Raw genomic sequence first — 27,206 nt, forward strand, 5'->3', positions numbered from 1 at the left:
TCACTTTGTAGTTGTGTTGTTGTTTTTTGTTGTTGTTTTTAATATATTTTATTGATTTTTTTACAGAGAGGAAGGGAGAGGGATAGAGAGCTAGAAACGTCGATGAGAGAGAAACATCGACCAGCTGCCTCCTGCATACCCCCTACCGGGGATGTGCCCGCAACCAATGTACATGCCCTTGACCGGAATCGAACCCGGGACCTTTCAGTCCACAGACCGACGCTCTACCACTGAGCCAAACCAGCTTCGGCTGTAGTTGTGTTTTTTTTTTATTTCATTTATTCACTAACATCTGTGCATCAGGCTGCTATGCCAGACATTATGCTAGGTGCAAGGGGAGCAGCATTGAGTAAAAGCACACGTGACAGGCACTTAGCGAGGATGTGTGGAGGGCAGGGGGCCTCTGGGTGGAGAGGAGGAGATAGGTGTGTGGCGACTGATGCTGGGGAGTCGGGTACAGGTCCTTAAAGTCACAAATGAGATCACCCAGGATGAGGCTATGGCTTGGGGAAAAGCAGGTCAGACGTGTGTGCCTGGACTCGCATCCGGCCTTAGCCCAGAAAGGCTTTCGGGGTGTTGAGGTTGGAGCCCTGTGAGCGCCCCGGGGACAGGAAAGGCAGAGGAGACGTCATCGGGAGACTGGAGTAGCTAGAGAGGGGGGTGGAGGTCAAGGAGAAGATGGGGTTCGTAAAAGAAGCCAGGACTGACGAGAGTTTTTAGGGTGCCGCTCTGTGGTCAACAGGAAAGTATACCAGGGTCAAGTACAATAGACGCGGGACAGTCTGCTTTATTAACACGTGGCCGGTGGTTGCCTGAGTGTCAGGTGGAGGGAGGAGGGCAGGCTAGCAGCCGGGACGCTGGGCAGCGGGAAAAGAGAGGAGAGGACGCGGAGGGGCCCACGATGAACTACTCTGGAAAGAAGCTTGGCTCTGAGGAGACAGAGAAGCAGGCGGGCCCGGGTTAGAGGAAGCTCATTGCTTCGTGGCACAGGCAGGGGTGGGGGCTGGTGGGGGCTTTGCCAGAGCGAGCAGAGGGACAAGTTGAAGGCCAGGGAACAAAGGTGGATGGTAGACAGAGTCCTGAGCACAAGCAGGAAGCTTAGACCTGAACCCCTGAGTCTGGTGGCTTCGCCAGGAGAAATGGGACTGCAGGGTACAGGCCTGGGCCTGGGAATTCATCTGACCTCAGCACCCTTCTCCCCACTTCCACTTAAGACATGCGTGACTTGAAAAGTTGCCTTCCCTCCTGGGTCATGCTTTTCTCTTCTGCACAAAGCTCATTGAGATCTTGAGGTCCCCACGTACCTTCTGTTCTGGGGAACGAATGAACAAAAGAAATGCAGGTGGCTGTTTGATTGACAAGGGCATTGACAGGGCAATTCAATCGCTATTTTGATTAAGATATTTCAGTAGTGCGTTTCATTCATGGAACAGTTTTTTCAAATGAGAGCGTAATATGGACCAAATGTGGATGGTGCCCTGTGTCGGACTTCTGTTTAGAATCCCATCATTAGAGGTGGTAGGTCTCTGGACATCGTGAAACATCAGCTGAAGGATCTGAGGAGTTGAACCATCATTAAGCGTAGCTTAGGCGCTGATTCCTCTTAGGGGGCTCCTTCCAAATTTGTGTTCTTGCCCTCTGATAAGTTTACTCACGCTTTGAGGAGAGAGCTGAAGTATACTCACTCCTACAAACCTAAACTAATGCAATCTGTCCCTGCAACTTGAATGACTTTTTCACTAAAATCCTAATGACTGATAAGAGATGGCTCTGGTCCCTAGTTCCCGAGCCATATTCATTAAGTGGACTTGCTTTGTACAGTCTTATACGCCTATATCTTTATACGCCTTTCCTGTTTTGAGACTTGTCATAGGTTCCATTTGTGTATCAATAATGCCAGCCAATGGTCTCTCATTTACCCAATAATTGTGTACGTAACAGGCAAATGTTATCAAAGGCAGTGAGCCCTGAAAGTAGCGCAGCGGAAGGCACCTGCTGGTATGTGGTCTGAAGCTGTCAGAGCTACACTACCCGGCCTTGAAGTGTGTGGCTGTTGGTCCCACGGCTTGTGCAGTGTCTCCGTCTGCTGACTGCCTCCCAAATGGCACCTCTTCTCATCTGTCCACAAGCTTGTGCTGCTGCACTATCACCGTGTCCTGTCTTCCCTGCCGGCGAGTTGGGTTTGACTCGTGGTCCTCTTCCTTTTTATTTCCACCAGTGGATCGTATTGTGGGCCTGGATCAAGTTACTGGTATGACCGAGACAGCTTTTGGCTCTGCCTATAAAACCAAAAAGGGCATGTTTCGTACCGTTGGCCAACTCTACAAAGAGTCTCTCACCAAGCTGATGGCGACTCTCCGCAACACCAACCCCAACTTCGTTCGCTGCATCATTCCAAACCACGAGAAGCGGGTATGTGTCCACCCCACGTGCTGGGATCTAACGCGGATCTGGGTCGGGTGAGAGCGGTCCAGAGATAACTCCCTCCTCTGCTGACCAGGCTGGGAAACTGGACCCGCACCTCGTGCTGGACCAGCTGCGCTGCAACGGTGTCCTGGAGGGCATCCGGATCTGTCGCCAGGGCTTCCCCAACCGGATCGTGTTCCAGGAGTTCCGGCAGAGGTACTGACCGCGCACCCTCACCTTTCCCACGGCACCACAGCGTGAGGTTGTGTGGCATTCTTTTCCTGGTCCCTGGAGAGTTTCCGATTTCTCCGCATGTAGGAAAGGCTAATCATTATTACCTTTATTTTTGGTCAAGAATATTGAGTGCCTATTTTCTGGGGAGGTCAACGTGACTGCTGGTGGTGGTTCAAAAACTGCTCTGTCTGCAGGGTCAGCTGAGAACTTACAGTTGCTCATTTAAACAGTTATATTTGGGATTTAAACTTTTTTTTTTTTTTTTTTTTTTTTTTTTTTTTTGGTTAATCCTCACCTAACAGTATTTTTCCATTAATTTTTAGAGAGAGTGGAAGGGAGGAAAAGAGGAAGGGAAACATCAATATGAGTGAGACACATCGATTGGTTGCCTCCCATACTCACCCCCACAAGGGCTGAGGATCAAACCTGCAACACAGGTATGTGCCCTTCACCTGGAATTAAAGCTGAGACACTTCAGTGCTCAGGCTGACACTCTAACCATTGAGCAACACCTACCAGTGCTAAACATTATTTTTTTTAATATATATTTTTTATTGATTTCAGAAAGGAAGGGCGAGGGAGAGATGGAAACATCAACAATAAGAGAATCATTGGTCAGCTGCCTCCTGCATGCCCCCTACTGGGGATGGAACCCACAACCCCACAACCTAGGCATGTGCCCTTGCCCGGAATTGAACCTGGGACCCTTCAATCCACAGACTGATGCTCTATCCACTGAGCAAAACCAGCTAGGACCATAATTGTTTTTTAAGCTCATGTTTTAAAATATAGTCATGCCCTATATCAATGCTTTGGTTAAAGACAGGTCTTTCACTGGTCGGTTTGACTCAGTAGATAGAGCACTGGCTGCAGAGCAGAGGGTCCCAGGTTGGATTCTGGTTAAGGACACATACCATGGTTGGGCCTGGGCCCTGGTTGGAACACATGCAGGAGGCAACCAATCAATATGTTTCTCTCTCTCTTCCACTCTCTCTAAAAGATCAATGGAAAAATATCCTCAGGTGAGGATTAACAATAAATTACTTAAATAAAGACAGGCCACATGTATGACGGAGCTGAAAAATCCCTGTCACCTGGTGACTGCACAGCCATTGTAAGGTCACAGCACTAGGCATTCCTCATGTGTTTGTGGTGCTTCTGGTGTAAACAGACCTGCTGAGCTGCCATTCATATAAAAATTCACACCTACAGCCGAAACCGGTTTGGCTCAGTGGTAGTCTGCGGACTGAGGGGTCCCGGGTTCGATTCTGGTCAGGGTCATGTACATTGGTTGCGGGCACATCCCCAGTAAGAGGCAGCTGGTCGATCTTTCTCATTGACGTTTCTAGCTCTTTATCTCTCTCCCTTCCTCTCTATAAAAAAATCAATAAAAAATATATTTTTTTTAAAAATTCACACCTACAATTATGTACAGTCTATAACAGCAGTCGCCAACTGGTGGTCCAGGGACCACTGATGGTCCATGAAGTCCGAAAGGTTGGCGACTGCTGATATGGAACACTTGATAACATAATAAATGACTATAGATTTGTGTATTTACTATACTACACTTTTTGTCATTATTTTAGAGGGGACTTGTATTTGTTAAAAATGTTCGTTGTAAAACAGTGTGCCGTGTTTTATTGGCAGCAGCCTCATTATCTCATGTTTCCCTCGTGTCTTCTTTTTTTCCCCCCTGCATGTCTTAGTTACATCGCTTTCTCTGTGCTTCATTTAACTCATGTTTTTGTACAGTGACATAAACCAGCTTGCAGCCTAAGAACAATAGGCTGAACCAGACAGCCTGGTGGGTAGTGGGCTGTACCATTTAGGTTAGTGTGAAAATAACAGAAATGGATGCAATAGAAATGGGTGAAAACTTACAATGGGAAATTTGGTTTTTAATGTATTGCATAATTTTCTTCAATATTTAGTTTGCTTTTTTCTCCTGGAAATTGGATTTTCAATTATGACAGCCTTTGTTGTTCCATAAAATAAACAAGCCTGCCATCACAGGATGGCCCTTTCTCCCACTGTTCGAGAGGGAATCCCGTTGAGCAATTATTCCAGTCCTTATGGGTGTGGGGGAGCCTGTATTGTGGCCTCATTGAATAATAAACAGTCAGGTAGACTCTCCCTTTTTATGGGTAGGAGAAAAAGGAACATAATTGGCATCCAGAGGACAAAGTTGATGGTGTAGCCAGGATCCATCTTTAATATAGCCACTTTATTTTAATATACCTATTTGCTCCACTTTATTTTTTTTTTAATGTATTTTATTGATTTTTTACAGAGAGGAAGAGAGAGGGATAGAGCGTTAGAAACATCAATGAGAGAGAATCATCGATCAGCTGCCTCTTACACACCCCCTACTGGGGATATGCCTGCAACCAAGGTACATGCCCTTGACTGGAATCGAACCCGGGACCTTTCAGTCCGCAAGCCGACACTCTATTCACTGAACCAAACTGGTTTCGGCTCCACTTTATTTTTATTGAGGTATAACTTTATAAAGTGCACAACTTTTTTTTTTTTTTTTCAATTACACTTTACATTCAGTATTATTTTGTATTAGCTTTAGGTGTATAGCATAGTGGTTAGATAATCATGTGCTTTACCAAGTGGTCCCCTGATATATCCAGTACCCACCTGGCGTTGTACATCTATATAAAAACTTAAGCAACCGTTTGATTTCTATGACACACACTGACCACCAGGGGCAGACGCTCGACAGAAAAGCTGCCCCCTGATGGTCAGTACGCTGCCACAGCGGGAACACTCAGCTGACCAACGGGCAGCAGACACAGGGCTCGTAGCTGGCCGCCACAGCCCAGAGACTACAGCGAGCCTACCGAACAGTGGCAGCAGCAGGCGCAGCACACTGGGATGAGCAGGAGTGGCAGGTGGCGTTGGACTGCTGGTTTCAGCCTGATCCCCGGGGGCAACACTGAGGGACCCCACGCACCAGCCTCTAGTAGTTACTATAAAGTGCACAGTCTCCAGTGCACAGCTTAGTGAATAGACGTACACCCATACCAGTGCTATTTTGAATGTCACCCTGATGCTCTCTCCTCTCAGTGGAGGCCTCTGAGCATTGTCACGGCCTTTTCTAGGATCCAGTAGATGCCCACAGATCAGGACAGAGAGCGATTCTCCTGCATCTTGGGCATGTGAACATTTGGGGGAAATAAAAGCAAAAGGTTTTTAAAACACCATGCTTTCATTCTTCTCTGCCATAGTTTTTATGCCTCGTCTTTAACATGGGAGAATTAGCCTTATGTCCATTTGTTTATTTTAAGAAATAGAAAATCTGATTATCACTTGGTCACTTCTTTACTCTTAATTTGACATGATTACCTATCATATTGCTTCATAGAGAAAGCAGAACTCACAGGTAGTAGGTAAACATTTTTCACAAATTTTTACCAAACCTTTTGGCTGCTTTTCTTACAGATACGAGATCCTGACTCCAAATGCTATTCCTAAAGGCTTCATGGATGGCAAACAGGCTTGTGAACGAATGGTAAGCTTTTCTTGGTTTTTCTGCTTTGTGGACTATTGATAGAGTCTTTTCCTACAGCAAAACATAAATGAGCTCTTTCGCTTTTAGATCCGGGCTTTAGAATTGGACCCAAACTTGTACAGAATTGGACAGAGCAAGATATTTTTCCGAGCTGGAGTTTTGGCACATTTAGAGGAAGAACGGGATTTAAAAATTACCGATATCATTATCTTCTTCCAGGCCGTTTGCAGAGGTTACCTAGCGAGAAAGTAAGTTGGCAATCATAAAGGGGGCTATGTCTTTGTGACAGATGAAAAGGAGGACATAGTGAATAGAGCAGGACTAAAGACCGCCAGCCAGCCAGGGGACGGGAGGGACCCTGTCGCACTGTCTGCATTGCCTCGGACCTCGAGGGTGGGACGTGGTAAACGGCAGCGCACTGCCAGGGTGGCACCCCGGAAGAAAGGGAAGGGCGTCTATGATGCGTGCCTGAGGCTGGCTGGGTGGCTCGTGAACGGGCCTGGGCCCCAGCAGCAGCCGTTTCCCCGGGGGTGTCGCTGAGGGCTTGATTGGATACATGGACCCACTCCATGTCTTAGCCAAGTAAGAGTGTGTGCCTTTGGGAAGTGGTCTCATGACAACAGTCATTAAGGCGCTTTTCTTCACGTGACGAGTTTTCCCTGTGTCCTCAGGGCCTTTGCCAAGAAGCAGCAGCAGCTCAGCGCCCTGAAGGTCCTGCAGCGGAACTGCGCCGCGTACCTGAAGCTGCGGCACTGGCAGTGGTGGCGCGTCTTCACGAAGGTGGGCCGCGGGCTCTCCGCGGAGCAGCGACCGCCCGGGACCACCCCGGGCAGGAGACGTGATAAACTGCTTCATTTTGTCACAGGTGAAGCCGCTCCTGCAAGTCACCCGCCAGGAGGAAGAACTTCAGGCCAAAGATGAAGAGCTGCTGAAGGTGAAGGAGAAGCAGACCAAGGTGGAAGGGGAGCTGGAGGAGATGGAGAGGAAGCACCAGCAGGTGTGTGCCCTGGCTTCTTAGAGTGCCCGCGTCCCAGCACTGGCAGGAACTCCCACACGTTTCACTGTGGTCGCTGTCCCTACATAAATACCATCTTAGTTTATGTGTATCTTTCACTCCTTTCCAAAGCAAGACCAGAGACAACAGATCCATCATGCCATGCATTTGTCTTTATATGAACCAAAGTCAGCCTAACCGCTTGCATTTTTGTCTTTGTCATATTTGGACACACAGTTGAGCATGTCTGCTTATCAGACATGTATTCACACCTGTTTTCAAGGAGACTCCCAGGGTTCTCACCGTCCTGTGACTGCTCATGGGGGAAATAGGAAAAGGTAAAAGGAAGAGATGGGGCAAGGTCACCACCTGCCTCTTCGCAGCGACAGTAGGCTCCAGTCCGTGTCCCTTCCCAGGCGGTGGTGCTTCGTGACAAATAGAGGCTCAGAACTGTTTATAGGCGACAGTGATAGAATCGGAGTGTTCAAGGCCAAAAAGATTAACAATAAAGGCCAAAAAATCACTTGATACCAAACAGCTTTTGCAGTCACCATGAACTTCATTACATTTGAATGTTTTCCCTCTGCTGTTTTTCTGTCCCTTCATAAATTATCTTAATAGAAGGATGGGAGTTCTTAAAATAGAATGAGTTTAATATGCTACAACTTGAGACAGCAGAAACAACTAAAGTGTTTTCATCTGGTTTATTTTGCTACAGCCAAAAACATACTTGGAAGTTTTGCCAGTGGCGGTAATATATTTGTAACTTTCCATTTCTTCAGTGTATTGACCACTGAAATGTTGGTGACTGTACCTTGTGTGTGTGCTGGGGGCAAGTCCTAGCCCTGGACGTTGTGTTGTGATTGCAGCTCTTAGAAGAGAAGAACATCCTCGCAGAGCAGCTGCAGGCAGAGACTGAGCTCTTTGCTGAAGCAGAAGAGATGAGAGCCAGACTCGCTGCTAAGAAACAGGAACTGGAAGAGATTCTGCATGACTTGGAGTCGAGGGTGGAAGAAGAAGAAGAAAGAAACCAAATCCTCCAGAATGAAAAGAAAAAAATGCAAGCGCATATTCAGGTATCCATGGTCATATTTTATTTAGAATTATATCCTGGGTTTTCCCCGTGAATCTGTTGAATGAATAGAAGATATGGGTTTAGATTCTTAATGTGTATTTTTTTTTTATTATTGTTGTTAATCCTCACCCGAAGATATTTTTCCCATTGATTTTTAGAGAGAGTGGAAGGAAGGGGGAGAGACAGAGAGAGAGAGAAACACTGATGTGAGAGAGATACATTGATTGGTTGCCTCCCGTACACACCCTGACCAGGGCCGGCGATCGAGCCTGCAACCCAGGTATGTGCCCTTGACCAGAATCAAACCTGGGACCCTTCAGTCCATGGGCCAATGCTCTATCCACTGAGCCAAACTGGCTAGGACTCTTAATATGTATTTAGGGCAAAAGGAGTCTAAGTTATAAGTACCTACTCTTAAAAGATGGCCATCATTCGGAGCACACAAGTAATAGATTTCTTCAATCACAGATTTGTTGTTTTGAAGAACTTTTTCATGTTCTGTGCGGCACCTTACAGTGTGCAGAGTGACTCAAAGAACAACTCTCCCTAGGTCTGCAGCCCTTTTTAGGGAACATAATTTGTCCTTTGTGTTGTCATTAATGATTCTGCGCTCACTCCATTCACATGATAAGCATCTAGGAAGTGGTTTGGTTCATAAGGAATGCTCAGCACTGACGTGGGAGGTGGCCAGGAATCAGAATAAAACACTCAGTCCTTGCTGGTGGTCACTTCCTTACAGAGTAACAAACTGTACGGGAAGCACAGCTGTCGCTGTGGTTGAGTGCTCAGGCAGATGATGCAGGCAGTAGGTGCTCTGCGCATGCCCTTGGACACCCCCCCTCTTTCTCCTGCCTCCCTCCCTCAGCCTAGCCACCTGCTCCGAGTGTCAGGGCATCAGTATCTGCTACCATTGCTTCAAACTAAGCCTCCTTCCCTCCATGTCTTTCCCTTAATATTTTCTTACCTGATAACTTACTACAAACACAGATAATTCAGAGGTTCGTCATATTACCTCCTTGGCAGATACCCCATACAGTAAATCATCGGAACACTTTCCATTCTTCAACGTGCACAGCTTTCAGATTCCCACAATAAGTTACAGAACACCACAAAAGCTGTAAAAAGTGAATAACCCTTAATTATCAAGTCTACCCTAGACTTTATTCAAAGAATAAATCAATGGAAGCCATCTAGTTACCTAACATTGGGGGGTTATTAAACCAGGGTAATACTATACTGCTCTAAATGTTAAGATGTTTGTTTTCATGGGCACTTATAACATCTTGATAAATGTTGCAAAATAGTAAACACAGTGGATCTAATTTAAAATATTTACATAACAAATTTATATGTAGGGTTTTATATGGAAATATGCAGAAGATCTAGAATAACACCAACAACAGTGTTTCCCTGGTGGCATTATCAGCAGTTTTGATTTTCTGTTTAAGAAGTTTCTCTTTGTTTAAGAAGACATGTTCATTTCAGTAATATGTTTTACTCATGGGAGAAGGACCCCAAATTCGCCTCTAATCCCCCACCTACTCTTTAATATAAACTCTACATTTTAACAACTTCCAGTGAAATACTTACATTTCTCTACTTTATTTAGAAAACAAATATGTCCTTGTGGAAATAGGGTGTTTTTATTTTGGTTTGGTTTTTCAAGGCTTTTTATCTTCGCGTCCTTTACCAGACTCATATTTCTAGGGTTTTGCACTGTTAGCTTAATCTCCCTTTGTGACATGTAAGCTCATTCATACACATTCCAAAAATATTTACGGTAATATTGTTGTTATTAAGTAGTCATGTTTTTCATCGCGAAATACCAGAGGTTCATGCTATTAACTGCATGGACTTTGGGAAAAACCTAACCTTATCACCCCCTTACTTCTCTCTTCTCTGAGGTTTGATCCCAATGTGCAAGCCTTATTTGGATTTGGATTCAAACAAACCAACGTATGTTAAGTGGCCTTTATCTTTTAGTGATACCTACCGCCTGGTTTTTCCAAATGAAATGTGTTTTGGATTTGCTTCAAAATAATGCTAGGGGAGAAGGGAGAAGGAGGTGACGAGGAAGGGAGGTTGGCCGTGAGTTCATGCTTGTTAAGGCTGGGCTGTGGCATCTGTGTGGGGCACGTGCTGCTCTGTGCCCTTCACACCTGTGTTTGAAGTTTATACAATAAAAAGTTAGTCTTTTGCAAGGGTTTTATTTCAGAATCAACCATGAGTAAATCATTTAGCCAAAGTTATCCTTGACACTTTCTTAAATTGACCGTACATTGCTTTGTATGTACAACCTTGTTCAATCATGTGTATGTTATTGTGTGTGATAATGTCAGAGCGTGAAATAAAGAGGAGCCTGTTATGATAAAAGGGAGTGTAAGCACCAGAAGCCCACCCCGTGTGGTGCCGTGCTTGAGCTGTGAAAGGCACGCATGAACGGAGACAGCCCACTGCCAGGCCCTCTCCTCTTCCAGTTGTTGTGTTCTGTTCTCTCAGCTCTTGGCCAAACATGTAGAGTAGACACAGATGAGTGTGTGTTTGATGTAGTTCTATATTATTCATATTTCCCTGTGTCACTAATTCAGAAATATGAATTTTAATTACTATATGTTATCCCATTTTATAAATATGCCAACTTTTACTTACCAAGACTTTTATGTAGTGTGTTCATAGTTCCTCAGTATTGCCCGTATTTAGCTCTGGCTGGTGTGGCTCAGTTGGTTGGAGCATCACCCCATACATCAAAAGGTGGCGAGTTCAGTTCCTGGTCTGGGTGCATATGGGAGGCAACAGGTCAATGTTTTCAATGTTTTTCTATCAGTGTTTTTGTCCCTCTGTCTCTCTCCCTTCCTCTCTGTCTAAAAATCAATTTTTAAAAATTTTCACTTCTTTCTATGAATCACATCTGTTATTATTTCCTGACATTGCTGGCTTAACAGAACTGCTTGCTCTCAAAGCTTGCTGCACGTTCTCATGCTGCCTTCCAGAAGGATTGAGCCAGTTTGAACGTTAACCTGTGGTCATACGAATATCGGTTTCACATAACTGCATTTCATATTTTTAAAAAGATCCTTGCCAGCCCTAGCTGGTTTTCTCAGTGTCAGCCCATGGACTGAAAGGTCACAGGTTAAAAGCCAAGTCAAAGTCGTGTACCTCTGTTGCAGACTCAATCCCCAGCCCCAATCGGGGTGCATGCAGGACACAACTAATCAATGTGTCCCTCTCACATAGATGCTTCTCTCTGTCTCTACTCCTCCCTTCCACTCTAAAAATCAATGGGAAAATATCCTTGGGTGAGGATTAACAAATAGATACATACACACATATATCCTTACCATTCTGACCATCACAAATTGGTGTTTGTTTGTTTGTGGGTTTTGTTTTGTTTGGTTGGATGCATTCTTTGATTATTCATGAGGCCGGGTCGGTGGGAAGGCGCGAGGCTGACCGTGTGTTCACAGGACCTGGAGGAGCAGCTGGACGAGGAAGAAGGGGCTCGGCAGAAGCTGCAGCTGGAGAAGGTGACGGCCGAGGCGAAAATCAAGAAGATGGAGGAGGAGATTCTGCTTCTTGAGGACCAAAACTCCAAGTTTATCAAAGTACGGAAGTTTCCCTCCCACGCTGCTTTATAGCATGTGGACTGTGCATGTGGATGCTGTCATGAAAGTGGCTTTAAACAAAAAAGTCTACAAAGATTTCAGATGCGTTCATCTTCTCCCTCAGTCTCTATCTGTGGAGGTTTCTAAAGACACAGTAGCAATTTAATGTTTCAAGCCCACTAAGCATCCTTACAGTCCTTTAGACCTTTAACTTGCGCACTTTGTGCAAGTCGATCATTCATCAATGACTCGTCCTGTGTGTCCAGGCTTTCCTTCATCAGCACTGCTTGTGGGGATCTGAAGGCCAGCGCTGGGCCGACCCTGAGGGGTCAGCACCAAGATGATGCGCCTTCCGCCTCTTTGGAGGATGTAGCCTGTTGGGGAGGCAGGGCCAGTTGGTTTCTAAGTTCTACCAAACCCTAGTTGTTGCTTGGAATGCCTTTTCTGAGGCAGTTTTGTTTTTTCTGTTCAGGAAAAGAAACTCATGGAGGATCGCATTGCTGAGTGCTCCTCTCAGCTGGCTGAAGAGGAAGAAAAGGCAAAAAACTTGGCCAAAATCAGGAATAAGCAAGAAGTGATGATCTCGGATTTAGAAGGTTAGTGTTTGGGGCTAGAAAAATGTAGGACCGGGACAAACGAATGTTTAGATTTTACTCTCATCAGAACATGAATAGCAGAGTATGCACGGTGATTACTAATAATGAGCCTTCAGTTTGTGTTTGTTAAAACAGATCTAGTCACCACAATTTGTGATAGAATAGCAATAAATTATCCTTCTTAATTCACTTTTTAATATTAGGTCCCGTGGTGAAATGCAGTGTGCCCTTTGTGGCCATACGTGGGATCTGACTCATGTTTGAGCTGTTTGGGCCTTGGACTGTGTGAGTCTGATCCAGAAAGTGCCTCGGGGCTTCGCTTCACAATGGGACCCTTCCTGGTAGGGACAGGCTGCTGAGGGTGACAGCATCCCGCTCCAGTGGCAAAGATATGTCAGGGGATCTGGGGATTTTTTGCAAAATCAGTCCTGGCTTTCTTCAGAGAGAGAGAGAGAGAGAGAGAGAGAAGGCTGGATGTTGGGAAGAGCATAGAAAACCTGCCCTTCAGCTAACAGCCACGAACGTTTGGTCCTCACACCAGAGGAAGAATCTGCTCTTAATGCCCAGCATCGTGAAGGGGCGTGGTCATGCTTCCAATGCATCACTTTTATAAGGAGGAGAAAGTTTGTTTGTTTGTTTTTAATATTTGGGGCTTTGTGGTCTTTGTCTTTTTTTAAGTATAGACCAGAGGTGGGGAACCAGGGAACCATTTTTCTGCCAAGGGCCATTTGGATATTTATAACATCATTCTCGGGCCATACAAAACTGTCAATTCAAAAATTACCCAGCTATCTTTGGTCAAACATTTAATTAACCCACCCAATGACTTGGCAGGGCAAGAGCAAATGATCGGGTGGGCCTTACATGGCTCGCGGGCCAGACGTTCCCCACTCCTGGTTTAGACAAAAAGAGGGGACGTCAGAGGAAATTGTTTCACAGGCCGTTTTACCAGCGTATGATCTCCTGCTCACCTGTGTGATGCGCCTGCGATGCTCGGTCTCATCTCCTCAGCATTTGGTTCCCACGGGAGAGCACAAAGGCATGCAGGTTCTGTTGTGAGAAGGCATCGGAGTCTAATAGATCGCTGGTGTTGATTAAGGAATCATTGCCAAATCCAATAGGGGCGGGCAGAAAAGCTGCAGAACACTCTGCCCTCTCTCCCTCACGTGTGGGAACGGCTGTCTTGGTTCAACCAGGAATTCCCCATGAAAGGGAGTGGGTGACAGATGGTTACACACTCTGCCAGCCTCGGCTGGGCCCTCTGCAAACCTGGGCACAGCGATGGGCGCACCATGAGGAGCTTTCTGATCGCTTCGCTCTAATAGCAAAAGGACGTCCTTAGAACCCACTCAGCTTCTTCCCTAAAATACCCTCCTCCCACAGTGGCCTGCCTTCAGTTGGATTTAATGGGTTTTGAATGACTCATTGGTACAGTGTTACCAAGGCAAGGACATGCTTTTAAGTAAAACGGCTTCTTTTCGACTTTAATTGGTTTGCATTTGGAGTTTTTCATTTGGCGTGTCCCTCAGTGTGCTGAAGATCTGTGTCTTGCCTTAAAGAACGCTTAAAGAAGGAAGAGAAAACCCGTCAGGAGCTGGAAAAGGCCAAGAGGAAACTGGACGGCGAGACGACTGACCTGCAGGACCAGATCGCCGAGCTGCAGGCCCAGATCGACGAGCTCAAGGTGCAGCTGGCCAAGAAGGAGGAGGAGCTGCAGGGCGCGCTGGCCAGGTCCGCCCCCCGAGCCCGCGGGAATGAGGGGGGGGCTTTAATGCCATGTCCAGGTGCAGACACAAACCTGGGAGGGAACACGTCATTTCCATGTTGGTGGGTGTGGCGTCCGAACCCGAAAACCCAGGAGAACGTCATGTATGTCAGGGCATCAAGAAAATCTAAGCCGTTCTCAGAATTCACACTGAAACTCACTGGTCTCCTCAGGAGATCCGTGGACATTCACAGCAGAAAAAACGACCGTGTCACAGCAAATGTTTGGTTTCCGTCCACGTCAGTATGTTCGAGAAATTTAGAAATTTTCAGAAATGACACCCACCCCATACACTGGAAGCATGATTTGCTATTCAGTTCTAGACCATTGGAAACCATATGTAGTAAATATATTTATATCTAATACTTTCATTTCTTTATAAAGAATAACTATTTGGCTACATCGTCATAGGACTTAGAGTTTATAATCATGTCTGTAACAGATATTTTTCTGTCCTCTATCACTGTTACTCTTACTTTGGCCAGATCTCTGCCTTTTCAATTACAGAGGTGAGAGCTAGATTCTAAAATTAAAGTTCTCACCACTCACTGTCACGTCTGTCAGCTTCCCAGCCCTCATCCCAAACATCCCAACTCTGCCCAGTCAGGTATCTGCCCCTGTCCAGCCACACACCAGCGAGAAGATGCAGATGGGAGAGAGAAAGCTAAGATAGAAGGCCTGGTGGCGTGTCTCCTCTGCAAATTCAAAACTTCTTTGAATTTGCCATCTCTCTAGGAGATGGTGTAGGATGGTACCAATGTGACAGGCTTTCTTGAGCAGTGTTCTAATTATTACCTTTTATAGGGAATTTTTTTTATGTTGTAATCATTAAAGTGATTGTCTTATCTCTTAATGGAGATAGTTAGCCCTTTGCAAAGGGGGCTGGGCTCCGTTCTGATTCTGGCTTTGCCAACCAGCTTTCGGGCCAGTTGTTGCCTGCCGGGCAGGCCCTGTGTAGCATGCCAGCCTCGAGCCACCGCAGAGGCATGTCGCCGGTCTCCTGGGGGAAAGGTGCCGGCCGTTCACCGGGAACAGCCCTCCCTCCCCCGCTGAGCGCGGCCGTCTGGCTGTTCCAACAGGGGCGACGACGAGACACTCCACAAGAACAACGCCCTCAAAGTCGTGCGGGAGCTGCAAGCCCAGATTGCCGAGCTTCAGGAAGACTTTGAGTCTGAGAAGGCTTCCCGGAACAAGGCAGAGAAGCAGAAAAGGGACCTGAGTGAGGAGCTGGAGGCTCTGAAAACCGAGCTGGAGGACACGCTGGACACCACCGCCGCTCAGCAGGAACTCCGGTGAGTGAGGCCGGCGCCCGCTGGGCTTCGCAGGAGAGCCGGCTGGCCCTCTCTAGGAGATGGTGTGCATCGTTTCTTAAAAATATATTTTATTGATTTTTTTAAAAGAGGAAGGGAGAGGGATAGAGAGCTAGAAACATCGATGAGAGAGAAACATCAATCAGCTGCCTCCCGCACACCCTCCACTGGGGATGTGCCCGCAACCAAGGCACATGTGACTGGAATCTAACCTGGGACCCTTGAGTCTGCAGGCCGACTCTCTGTCCAATGAGCCAAACGCTCAGGGCTGGTGTGCATCCTCTATGTTGTATTTTAAGTATCCTCTTTCCGTCCTGGAGATAATGGCAGGTAGAACAGTAACAAAATAACAGTGGTTAGAAGCAAGCAGCCCACCTGGGTAGGTGGATGGACCGGCAGACTGAGGTGCACAGGGAGCCGTGATCAGAAAGCCAGTCAGTGCAGGGTATTTAAGGGAAAGACGGACAGACACACCCACAGCGGCTGGAAGGAGACTGACTTGGACCACGTAAGAGAGAGGACCGGAGCGACTGGCTGGGACAGACCCAGAGGAGGAGATACGCGGGTGGCACACATCTGCCGGCAGCGCCGCCGGTGAGCGGATAGCTGGGAGGAGGTACGTGTTCAGGACAAGGAGCGGAAGGTAAGGACAGGCACTCAGGGCAGAGGCAGAGGCGGGGCTGTCACAGAGGAGCCAGCCGCCGGGGCAGGCAGACGGAAGTGACTAGCACAGGCGAGGAGCACAGCTGGAGACCTTGCACATGGCCTCCGCGTGTCAGCCCACAGAGGCACGGAGAGTGGTAGCCACGAGCCGTGAGCTGAGACAGCCCGTGGCTCTTGTTGGCAAGATAGAGAATTCTCATACAAGCCGAGGTGTCATTTCCCAGATTGCTGTCTTGGCCTCTTCCTACACTTGATCTTAGCCAAAAGGCCGAGAAGCGATTGTCTTGGCCTCTTCCTGACCATCAGCTTCCCTCTCAAGATTCAAGCTGTCAGGTGCAGGGGGGCCAGCCAAGGGATCCCCAACTCGCCGAGGCTGGCTGATTTGGCTGGCAACTTGCAGTGTGCACACACGCGCGCGCACACACATGCCCAAACACACACGCCTGCCAATTGTCCCAGGGTGGAGTAGCCCATCATGCTGAGAAGAGACTATGGGCAAAACCAGGACACGGATGGTCGGTGAAGTTGGTGGTCAGAGAGGTGGGAAGACTGGGAAGGAGGCGTGCTGGGGGAGCCAGTGGTGCCTGGAAGATGGAGCCTGCAACGTGCTCACCCGGAAGCCAGGATCCAGAGAGAACCACATCCCTGAGTCTGCAGGCTTCCTGGGCAGGGACACAGGTCGGACTGCAGGCGACAGGAGAGGGCTCAGTGGTGGAGAAGCGGGGCTGAGCCTAGGAGCACGTCAGGGAGCGACCATGGATCCCTCAGATGGCAGCGAACGGAGACTGTGCCCCAAAGAGGCCGTCTCAGTTGGAGCCCTTCTGAGGCTGGACGCTTCCCGCCCACCTCAGCGCATAACCTGCTTACAGGAGCTTTGAGTCCGGCCTTCTCTAAAATGTCTGTTTTTTTTTCGTTTGGAAGCCACTTTGTTGAGCTATTTCTTCTCAGCTAGTCTTTTGAGCACAATAGAAAAAGGCATGCTGATCATTTCTTCATTCAACTCTTAAAAAATATAATTTTTAAGACAGTACAGTTGATCCATGCATGTTAGTTAAAACCATGGCTGTCCTCAGATATAGACTCTGCTGTGGGAAGGATGTGCTAGGGTTGGTGTGTCCTTCACTCTGGCTAAGGACCCCCACGCCCTTCCTCTCCAGCTGTGTATCACGTGATTGGCATAAAAGGAACGGGCTCAGCAAGTCAGACCCCTCACTGGGCTCCATGTTCACTGGCATTTTAGCTCTTTAGACGTAGGATGAAGACCGGGGGAACAGGCCAGCCCAATGCATCCTCACCGCCAGGCACCGTGGCTGCGCGAGGCTGGACCACAAGGAGTCTTTGCGGATTCCGTTTGCCTGGCTGCCTGCCACCCCAGAGCTGGCAGCTGCCCGGGCCCCTTCTCTCTTGGCACAGCTGACCTCCGCCCTCTAGATCCCTCCTCTGCGCCAGTAAAGACAGGACAGACAGTGTGTCCACACGGGAGTCCGCGTGCAAGTCACTGTTCTAACTGGCTCCTGGTTTAGAATGGAGAGTGAAATGGTTTTAATACAGAGAAGGCTGCCAGAGCTGTGCTCTTCAGGGTGATTGTAAGTGACAGCTGCTTAAATTCTTGATGTTAATATGGCACTTAGCTTAGAGGTTTCCGTCGTTGACAAGCCGTATGCTTAAAGATGGTGTTCAGTCGACTTAAGAGTGACTTGGGCCCTAGTCGGCTCAGTGGACAGAGCATCAGCCCTCAGTCTAAAGGGTTCTGGATTCACTTCTGGTCAAGGGCACATACTTTGGTTGCAGGCTCGATTCCTGGGCCTGTGTGGGAGATTTCTCTCTGTCTTTCCCCTTCCTGCCCACTTTCTCTAAAATATCAACAGAAAAATATAGTCAGGTGAGAATTAACAAAACAAAGAAAGAGTGACTTGGGGTGAAGGCTTTTCTAGTTAGTGAAGTAATGTCGGTCTTTCAAGCTACCCAAATGTTGTAACAAATTATAAAAAAGTCAGCCAAGTGAAAGCATTTGACACTAATGTGATCTTCATACTGTGAGTGCGGTTAGATAAAGCCTCCGGCACCTCAGGGCATCCCAGGTCTGTGGTCTGGGACCTGCTGTGACTCCTCTCAGCTTCCAGAGACCCTTTCTGTGCCAGGCGTGCGGCCTCCTGACTTCCTGTCCCGCCCCTGCATGGCCCTGGGCAGCCTGGGAGCCGTCAGGGCCTGCAGCTGTTCCCACGCCTGTCAGGTGCAGCGAACAGACTGATTTGATCTCCAACCCTGAGCTTTTGGAAGCCTCTTGGCCCTCTTTCCAGTCTCTCTGCGGTGTGGCTGGCCCTGTGTTAGCCACTCCTGCGTGTCGCGCGGCAGGGCTGCCAGGGCAGGCTGGAGCCCACAGGGATGCCCACTGGGTCTCCAGCGCAGGTCAGCTGTGGAGGGGACGCAGGCTGCTTCCGGAAGGTTCCCTGCACCACAGTTAAGGGCATACCAGCCTATTAGAAAATAGCGCCACAAGTAATTAGCAAAGTAATTGATATAGTACTTTTTTAGAGCATCACTTTTTTTTTTAACATTTTCTTGACTTTTTTTAAATACGTTTGTATTGATTTCAGAGAGGTAAAGAGGAAAAGAGAAAGAAACATCAATGATGAGAGTCATTGATTAGCTGCCTCCTGCACACCCCCTACTGGGCATCAAGCCCACAGCCTGGGCGTGTGCCCCAACCGGGAATCAAACCATGACCTCCTGGTTCATGGGGAGGTTCTCAACCACTGAGCCACACAGGACATAACAAATTAATTTTTAATTTAGTTAGTCAGCTAATTCTGAGCTGCTTTCTCTAAAATACGTTTCTCTAGTACAAAACGTGAGCAAGAAGTGGCAGAGCTGAAGAAGGCTCTTGAGGAAGAAACGAAGAACCATGAAGCTCAGATCCAGGACATGCGGCAGAGGCATGCATCGGCCCTGGAGGAGCTGTCGGAGCAGCTGGAGCAGGCCAAGCGGGTGAGGGACCCTGCCCTGGAGAGCTGGCCGGCCAGACCCCCCTCCCCACCCTCGCTCCTGGGTGTCCATTCCCAGCCCCTGCGGGTGCTGTAGCGCTCCCTGAGGGCACCCTGCTTCTTACAAAGAGCAGCGGGCCCAGCACCATCTCCACGCACATTCCCTCCCAGGGCCGCCTCTCTCACCATCCTCCCATGTCTCAGCTCAAGCACCTGCGCAGTTTGAGGTCCTCCTCCCACTCAGGTGCTGCCAGCGGGTCACCATCTGCCCCCCCACACACACACTCCCACCTCCTCTGCCTCCGACATCGAGCCGCCGCACACATTGCTGCCCCTCGTTTCATTGTTCCCTCTTGGTGTCTGTAACACAGGCTTCCCATCCTGATGAAACTAATTTCATTTACCCTCTGACTCAGCCACCCTGGGCGTTGTCTCCCAGGCACCATCTTTTCCTCCACGCTCTGTGCCTTTGCTCCCACTTCCCCAGCGCTCTCGCCTCTCGCCCACACACCACCTCCCCGTCCATACAGTGACAGCGGGAGCCATTACTGACATTCACATCAGCAGGCGTCCGTCGCTGCCAGGTGCTGTCACAGTGTGCGTGGGTCACGGGCACTGCCTTCTTTAACCTTCATTACAACCCTGTAGGTTAGTCTCTGTCGTTCTCATTCAGAGATGAGGAAACTGAGGCCCAGTCTTGTTGGAAAGTTAAGCCAGGATCACACCGCTAGTAAGTGAAAGGCAGATGGAGGCCAGGCAGGAAGGCCGCAGAGCCCCGTGTCACCCCAGCTAGATTGCTTTGAAAGCCTATCCCATGTCTCCTGTTTTGTGTGAGGCACCCGGCCTCCTGTGACCGCCTTGCACAGTGCACACTGCTCACTCGTTTGCCAGCCACCTGCGGCTCAGAGCTCGCCGCAAACAAGGACACAAATGAATCCTTACTCTTTGGGCAGGGTGTTGCCCCCAGCCTGCACTGCCAGGATAATAACACAGTGCAGCGAGCCCCTAAATATCTGCACCCACTGCCCCAAGCAGTGTGCAACGTGTGCTCCTTCCACAGCCATGCTCACACCACACAGCAGATGTCTTCCTTCACTCAGCGCTGATTCAGGCTCACCCTGTCAGGCACAGTCCGACTGCAAGCAAGCGGTGCCTCCTAGCCTGTAGTAGTAAGTGCGCTGTTTTCCTTCCCCCTCAGTTCAAAGCGAACCTGGAGAAGAACAAGCAGGGCCTGGAGACCGACAACAAGGAGCTGGCGTGTGAGGTGAAGGTGCTGCAGCAGGTCAAGGCCGAGTCTGAGCACAAGCGGAAGAAGCTCGACGCGCAGGTCCAGGAGCTCCACGCCAAGGTGTCCGAGGGGGACCGGCTCCGCGTGGAACTGGCCGAGAAAGCTAACAAACTGCAGGTGAGCCCCGGGGACCACCACACCTGCACACGCACACACACACACACACACACACCGGGGACCCACCACACCTGCACACACACACACACACACACCGGCACCGAGCTCCCTGCACCCCAAGGCCCCGAGACACCACAGCTCAGGTGTTTCGTGTCTGGCGTCACATCGCCCTGAGTGTCCCAGCTTGGGGCCCTGGTGTGTGAGCTCAGGTGCTCGCAGATCCACGGCTTTCCTCAGAGAGAAGTCAGGAACCCGTGTGGCGGGAGGCGGGTGAGGGCGCTCCCGGCACCAGTCTGCCCCGGGCATGCGTCAGGCTCCTGGCCGCGCCCTCCGGTCATCGCTCCCATCACCCTGCCGGGCCGGGCCATGAGCAGTGTGAGGCTCAGGGAGCGAGCTGCCTGCCTGCCTCAGTGGCTTCCCTCACAGGTCACGGGCTGGCGGTGTGCCCACCAGAGCCCTTCCCCACACTGTTGCCAAGACTGATGGCGTATGGCTCTGAAGGACGTGCTAAGATGAGCAAAAATGGAAATGTATTCACTTGAGAACTTGTTTAACTTGTCCCTCTGCTCATCTGACCAAGGACCAGCTAGAACACAGGACCCTACTGTCTCTTCCACACCCCTCAGACCTGGGGCAGGTCCTTCACTGGGGGAATAGAATTGGGGGGCAGTTAGAGCTAGCATTAACTGAGGATGAAAAACATTTTTTTGACCACATTGTTCATGAAATTTGACCATAAGAGGTAACTAAGTATTCATGATAAATATATACCAGTTTTTAAATGGATTAAGGAATGGTTCCATACAATATTGTGTTTGTTTCTACATGCAATACCTTATGTTGTCATCGCCACACCATGTCTGGTAGCATCTGTCACCATGCAGTTATTGACTAGATTCACTGAGTGAATAGGTGTTTTAAAGCTGAAAGAGAACTGCTGCTAGATTCTAAACTTTGAATCTCTATGATAAAACTTCCAAGTTCTATAAGAATGGTAATTATACCGACCCACCCCCCACCCCCACACATGGTCCCTGCTTCTCAGTGTGAAAGGGAATGGAGTAGCCGCCTGCTGCCCTCAGGGCCTCCTCTCAGGCCGCAGCCCGGGGCGGCCGGTGTGACTGCCTGTTCTGTAAACCAGGCGTAGCGGCTGGGAGGCTCCATGTGTGCGCCCTGCAGTTCCAACCCGGTCCTCTCTGTGGGCAGAGAGGACGTCCCTGTCTGGTGGCCAGGGCAGCGCCTGCCCACGTGGGCTCTGTCGGGAGGTGACAGGCTCTCGGTGAGGAGTCCTCCCCCAATGCTGCTGTCGTGCTCCTGTGAGAGTGTGGTTCTGGGCCCCCGACCTGCTCCCTGGGGATCGGACGTGACTGTGCTCTCCCTGCAGAATGAGCTGGACAACGTCTCCTTGCTCCTGGAGGAAGCGGAGAAGAAGGGCATCAAGTTCTCTAAGGACGCAGCCAGTCTTGAGTCTCAGCTACAGGACACACAGGTATGCCAGGGGGAGTGAGGGCCTTTAATAACACTAACATTTCCAGAATCCATACGGGAATTGCCTTCCAGGTTCTGGTGACTTCTATCTGGAGCCTCTTGCACTGTAACAGCCATGACATCCGGGAGATCCCGGAAGCTCGGGCTCAGTGCGGAGTCCTGTTCTGTCTCATGGGCATGTGGGCCAGGCAGCGCTGCCTGGGGCATGGCTCACCCCTCGTGATTCAATGGCACACACGTGTGTTGCTGGCCATTTCGATCAGGTGGTTTTGTTCTAATTGAAATTTCAATGTGCTGACCTAGGAGAAATAGTCCATTTTGTAAAAGGGTAGGTTGAAGCTTGCTTATTGTACTTTTAAAAGACTTGTGTTAAATTACTTGTTGGGATGGAAATTAGGTTAATGACTATGATTATCCTATCTAATAAAAGAGTAATATGCAAATTGACCATCACTCCAACACACAAGATGGCTGCCCCCATGTGGTCAAAGATGGCCACCTCAAGATGGCCAGCAGGGGAGGATAGTTGGGAGGGACCAGGTCTGCAAGGGAGGGCAATTGGGGGTGATCAAACCTGCAGGAGAGGTCAGTTGGGGGGGACCCAGGCCTGCAGGGGAGGGTAGATAGTGGCAAACAGGCTGGCAGGGTAGGGCAGTTAGGGGCAATCAGACTGGCAGGGGAGCAGTTAGGTATCAGGCTGGCTCGAGAGTGGTTAGGGTGTGATCAGGCTGGCAGGCAGAAATAGTTGGGAGCAATCAGGAAGGCAGGCAGGCGAGCAGTTGGGAGCCAGCAGCCCTGGATTGTGAGAGGAATGTCTGACTGCCTATTAGTCCTGATCCTACTGGGATCATCGGGCAGTCAGATATCCCTAAGGGGTCTCAGATTGGAGAGGGTGCAGACTGGGCTGAGGGATCCGATCCCGCGCCCCCCCCCCCCCACACACACACACACACACACGAATTTCGTGCACCGGGCCTCTAGTATGAAAATAATGTAACAATTTTCTTGGAGTTTTACATCTTAGATTTGAAAAATGTTCAAACTTTATGTGGTACATATTTGCCAGGTTCTGGGCCAGGTGCTGGGGATGCAGGTTAAAGATCTCAGACAAACAGGAATCAGTAGGGAGTGGGGCAGGGTCACTGCACAGTGTAGCCCCTCCTGGCTGGGGAAGGAGACAGGGCCAGCACACGGAAAGCTGCTGGGCCTCTGACCGTTGTAAGTGAACGTAACGGGCAAGACACATGTGCATTACATTTTAGAAGAATTACTCTGGCAGAGTATGAAGGAGAAGCAATTGGAGGTTGCCCAGTCCTGGAGGTGATCCTCGTGAGAAATGCCAGTGCCTGCCGGGCGGGTGTGGACAGGAAGGGGGTCTGGGAGTGAGGCGGTGCCGGAAGGGAGGAGTCGTGGCCACGTGCAGGTTCCGGCCTGGGTGCCAGGTGGAAAGAGGATGCTGCCATTCCTGCTGAATGAGTTGGAAGCGGTATTTGTGTTAAGAGCTTTTATAACGTGATCACATGTTTTTAAATCTTTTCTGTTTGTTTTTATCACGGTATTTCTCATACACTGAGGCTCTCTGTTCTTTATGACACGCATTTTTCATGAGGCATTTTGTGAAGGTGATTAAGGTAACTTCAGCATTGACCTTCCATATTGGCCTTGTACAAAATAAACAGGAGCTTCTTCAGGAAGAAACGCGCCAGAAGCTGAACCTGAGCAGCCGGATCCGGCAGCTGGAGGAGGAGAAGAACAGCCTGCAGGAGCAGCAGGAGGAGGAGGAGGAGGCCAGGAAGAACCTGGAGAAACAAGTGCTGGCCCTGCAGGCCCAGGTGTGTCCTCGGACGTGGAGGTGCCCGGAGTGTGATTAGCGGCTCGTGTCCCCGCGTGCTGGCTGCTTCCGCTCTCGGTGGGACCGTTAGTCAGGCTGCACTACATAAAGCCACTGAGTGGTTTTTCTCTGACCCAGCCACATGCCGATGCTGTGCGGGCTCTGATAGTGGAAGCATTTAAATCAAAAACACAGGCCCTGGCCAGGGTGGCTCAGTTGATTGGGCATGGTCCGTGCCCCAAAGGGTTGCTGGTTCGATTCCTGGTCAGGGCACACCCAGGTTGCAGGCGTGACCCCGCAGTGGGGGGCTTGCAGGAGGCAGCCAATGGATGTTCCGCTACCACGTTTCTCTCCCGCCCCCACTTCCTCCCTCTGAAAATCAATTAAAAATATTTAAAAATAAAGACACAGGACTGTGTCAACTATGTAAGGTTTTAATCCAAGCATCATTTTCTAGATTAGAAATTAAGTTACAGCCTGAGATTACTTTGCTCACAATCAAATAGCATTGATTTATTCTCTTCCCACAAAATATTGAAAACAAGTTTTTCCTTTTTTCCTCAAATGTGAAAATCCTTCTTTAATATTGATCTTTTTTTCTTGACCTGAAACCTAGCTGACTGATACAAAGAAGAAAGTGGATGATGACTTGGGGACGATTGAAAGCTTGGAAGAGGCCAAAAAGAAGCTGCTGAAAGATGTGGAGGCGCTGAGCCAGCGCCTGGAGGAGAAGGCCTTGGCCTACGACAAGCTGGAGAAGACCAAGAACCGGCTGCAGCAGGAGCTGGACGACCTGATGGTGGACCTGGACCACCAGCGCCAGATCGTCTCCAACCTGGAGAAGAAGCAGAAGAAGTTCGACCAGGTGGGCTCGCTCTGCGTCCCCGTCTCCCCACCGTCCCTCCCTCCGGGCAGAGCTCTCGTTCTGTTTTAGTTTAAATAATGTTTCATATTGAAAAGCAGTGTACACTGACAGCAAAATTGGACAGAGCAGGAAAGGAAGAGAGAGCACCCATCACCTTGCAGCAGGGTTTGCAGCTTAGGTCGGACACGCTGGGTGCGTCCGCGTTGCTTCTGAACTTGTGTTCACCCGTTCCCGGGGCCGTTCCCTGCAGCTGCTGGCGGAAGAGAAGAACGTGTCTGCTCGCTACGCGGAGGAGCGGGACCGCGCCGAGGCCGAGGCCAGAGAGAAGGAAACCAAGGCCCTGTCCCTGGCCCGCGCCCTGGAGGAGGCCCTGGAGGCCAAGGAGGAGTTCGAGCGGCAGAACAAGCAGCTGCGGGCGGACATGGAGGACCTGATGAGCTCCAAGGACGACGTGGGCAAGAACGTGAGTGTCCGGGGGCCAGTCCCTTCAGGCGGGCAGGCAGCTCCTTGGGGGCCGAGGGACCTGGCCCAGCAGCGAGGTGGCTGAGGCGTGTTCTGGCCCAGGGGTAAACACAGGTCAGCGTCCTGTGGAATAAACGGCCGGATTTCCTGCCGTCCGTTCCCAGTGTGGGCTCTTGTCGCAGCACCTGCGGGTATGAAGACTGGTTTATTCTTGTTGCTTTCACGGTCGCTCCTGCGCTGACCTGCATTCTGGCTCATGGGGGGGCTCACAGTTCCTGAGTCAACAGGCAGTTACCAGGCACGAGGGCCGCTCGGAGGGGGGCAGGCGGGATGTCGCCCGCCCGGAGCGGGGCTGCAGGGGAGCGGCGTGGCCTTCCCAGGAGTCCCGTTGTTTTCTCTGAAGACTCAGCTGCACTGGGGACTTGCTCAGTGTGGGGGTTCCATGGTCCTGTTTCTCCTTCCTCCACCACCTCCCATGGGAGCTTCGCGAACCGTATCCCCCTGCACGCCCCCTAGCGATCACCTGAGGGCAGTGCAGGGAGCCTGGGCCCGGAATCAGAAGCAGGTTCAGGACGTAGCTTTCCCAGCAGAAGCCGTAAGCGCTCAGCCTCGGTTCCTCACCTGTCAAACGGACATTACATCTGCCCAGTTAAGAGAAGCAGCGAGGTGTCCTTCAAAAGCATGGTCCTCTTTGTCTCCTTTTCATGGGACGTGGGCTCCCGGCCACAGCCCGGGAGTGGAGGCTGCCCACCCTTCTCCCAGGTCCCCTCCAGCCTGTGCCCGGACCAGCCTGTGGACAAGGAAAGGCCCTGGAGCAGGAAGGGCTGTGGTCACAGCAAGGCCCGGAGAGCGAGTTCACAGCTTCCCTCTTCCTGCTCTGCATTCACTCTCTCTAGACCACATGTGTCAAACACAAGGCCCGCGGGCCAAATCCGTCCCGCCAGGCCTTGCAATGTGGCCCGCACCGCGCTGTCATCACTGCACTCCGCTGCGTTTCCATCACAATGACAGTTTATGACTGTTCAGTAAACCACTCGGCCCGCGATTTAGGCTGGATTTTAGATTTTGGCCCCTTCTCTGATTGAGTTCGACACCCCTACTCTAGACTAATGGACGTCACACATTATCCCCAAAACGTTTCTGTTGAGCCTGTGAAGGGCCAGACTCTGCTGAGACGGAGGCTTTTGCGGTGTAGTCTTCTCACCTGCCCCCCGAGAACAGCATAGCACGAACCCCAAAGGGGGCAGCAGCCCCTGCGCTTGCCTGTCTGCGGGGAGTTCTCCGCCAGAGGCGGCGGTGCCCTGCCTCACAGCCTCACAGCGAGTCAGCAGGTCCCACGTGTGTGTTTTCAGTGCAAACATCCTCCCCAGCAGGAATGTGCTGTGGGGGCCGTTACAGACGTGGCAGAGGCAGGCAGCGGGCAGGTGTCTGGCACCGCGCTCTCTGCATTGTTCTTTGGCTTAGAGACCTCTCAGCCTCCGGTCATCTAAGAATAAAGTGCTGATGACCGAGCACGTGTGGACAAAGGCGTCAGTGCTGGCGTTTAAATGCAGACTGGGCTGAGGACTGGCAGCAGCCAGAGGGACAGGGAGGGATTGAGGGTGCCCGCCGTGTCCAGCGCGCCATGGGGGCTGTAAGAGGAAGGCACTGGCCATGCTGGGCCCCTGCTGGGGGTCAACTCGATGCTTCCTGTGGTTTAGGTTCATGAACTTGAAAAGTCCAAGCGGGCCCTGGAGCAGCAGGTGGAGGAGATGAGGACCCAGCTGGAGGAGCTGGAGGACGAGCTCCAGGCAACAGAGGACGCCAAGCTGCGCCTGGAGGTCAACATGCAGGCCATGAAGGCCCAGTTCGAGAGGGACCTGCAAACCAGAGATGAGCAGAACGAGGAGAAGAAGCGGCTGCTGATCAAGCAGGTAGGTGGGCGGGTGGCCATTCTCAACCCCAGGCGGTCACGTTAGAGCACGTTACCTGGAGTCAAGTCACCTGGTCACGCGATATGTTTA

The 27,206-nt window shown here is 50.2% G+C and overlaps 1 protein-coding gene across 4 annotated transcripts in view; it reads left to right on the plus strand.

Moving 5' to 3' along the window:
* MYH10 (myosin heavy chain 10) overlaps positions 1-27,206 on the plus strand; it is a 136,441-nt gene that overhangs the window by 95,458 nt on the left and 13,777 nt on the right. For all 4 annotated transcript variants that reach the window (XM_036452180.2, XM_036452182.2, XM_045586533.1 and 1 more), the window contains 18 exons: positions 2,219-2,412; positions 2,501-2,622; positions 6,094-6,163; positions 6,251-6,411; positions 6,835-6,943; positions 7,029-7,160; positions 8,027-8,233; positions 11,697-11,834; positions 12,307-12,430; positions 13,990-14,161; positions 15,275-15,487; positions 19,012-19,156; positions 20,351-20,557; positions 21,942-22,046; positions 23,725-23,877; positions 24,493-24,741; positions 24,992-25,204; positions 26,904-27,116. In XM_036452180.2, coding sequence (XP_036308073.1) covers positions 2,219-2,412; positions 2,501-2,622; positions 6,094-6,163; positions 6,251-6,411; positions 6,835-6,943; positions 7,029-7,160; positions 8,027-8,233; positions 11,697-11,834; positions 12,307-12,430; positions 13,990-14,161; positions 15,275-15,487; positions 19,012-19,156; positions 20,351-20,557; positions 21,942-22,046; positions 23,725-23,877; positions 24,493-24,741; positions 24,992-25,204; positions 26,904-27,116 — 2,927 coding nt within the window. The remainder of the gene's footprint in view (positions 1-2,218; positions 2,413-2,500; positions 2,623-6,093; positions 6,164-6,250; positions 6,412-6,834; positions 6,944-7,028; positions 7,161-8,026; positions 8,234-11,696; positions 11,835-12,306; positions 12,431-13,989; positions 14,162-15,274; positions 15,488-19,011; positions 19,157-20,350; positions 20,558-21,941; positions 22,047-23,724; positions 23,878-24,492; positions 24,742-24,991; positions 25,205-26,903; positions 27,117-27,206) is intronic.

The sequence above is a fragment of the Pipistrellus kuhlii genome, unplaced genomic scaffold, assembly GCF_014108245.1.
Source record: "Pipistrellus kuhlii isolate mPipKuh1 unplaced genomic scaffold, mPipKuh1.p scaffold_m20_p_23, whole genome shotgun sequence".
Lineage (NCBI taxonomy): Eukaryota > Metazoa > Chordata > Mammalia > Chiroptera > Vespertilionidae > Pipistrellus > Pipistrellus kuhlii.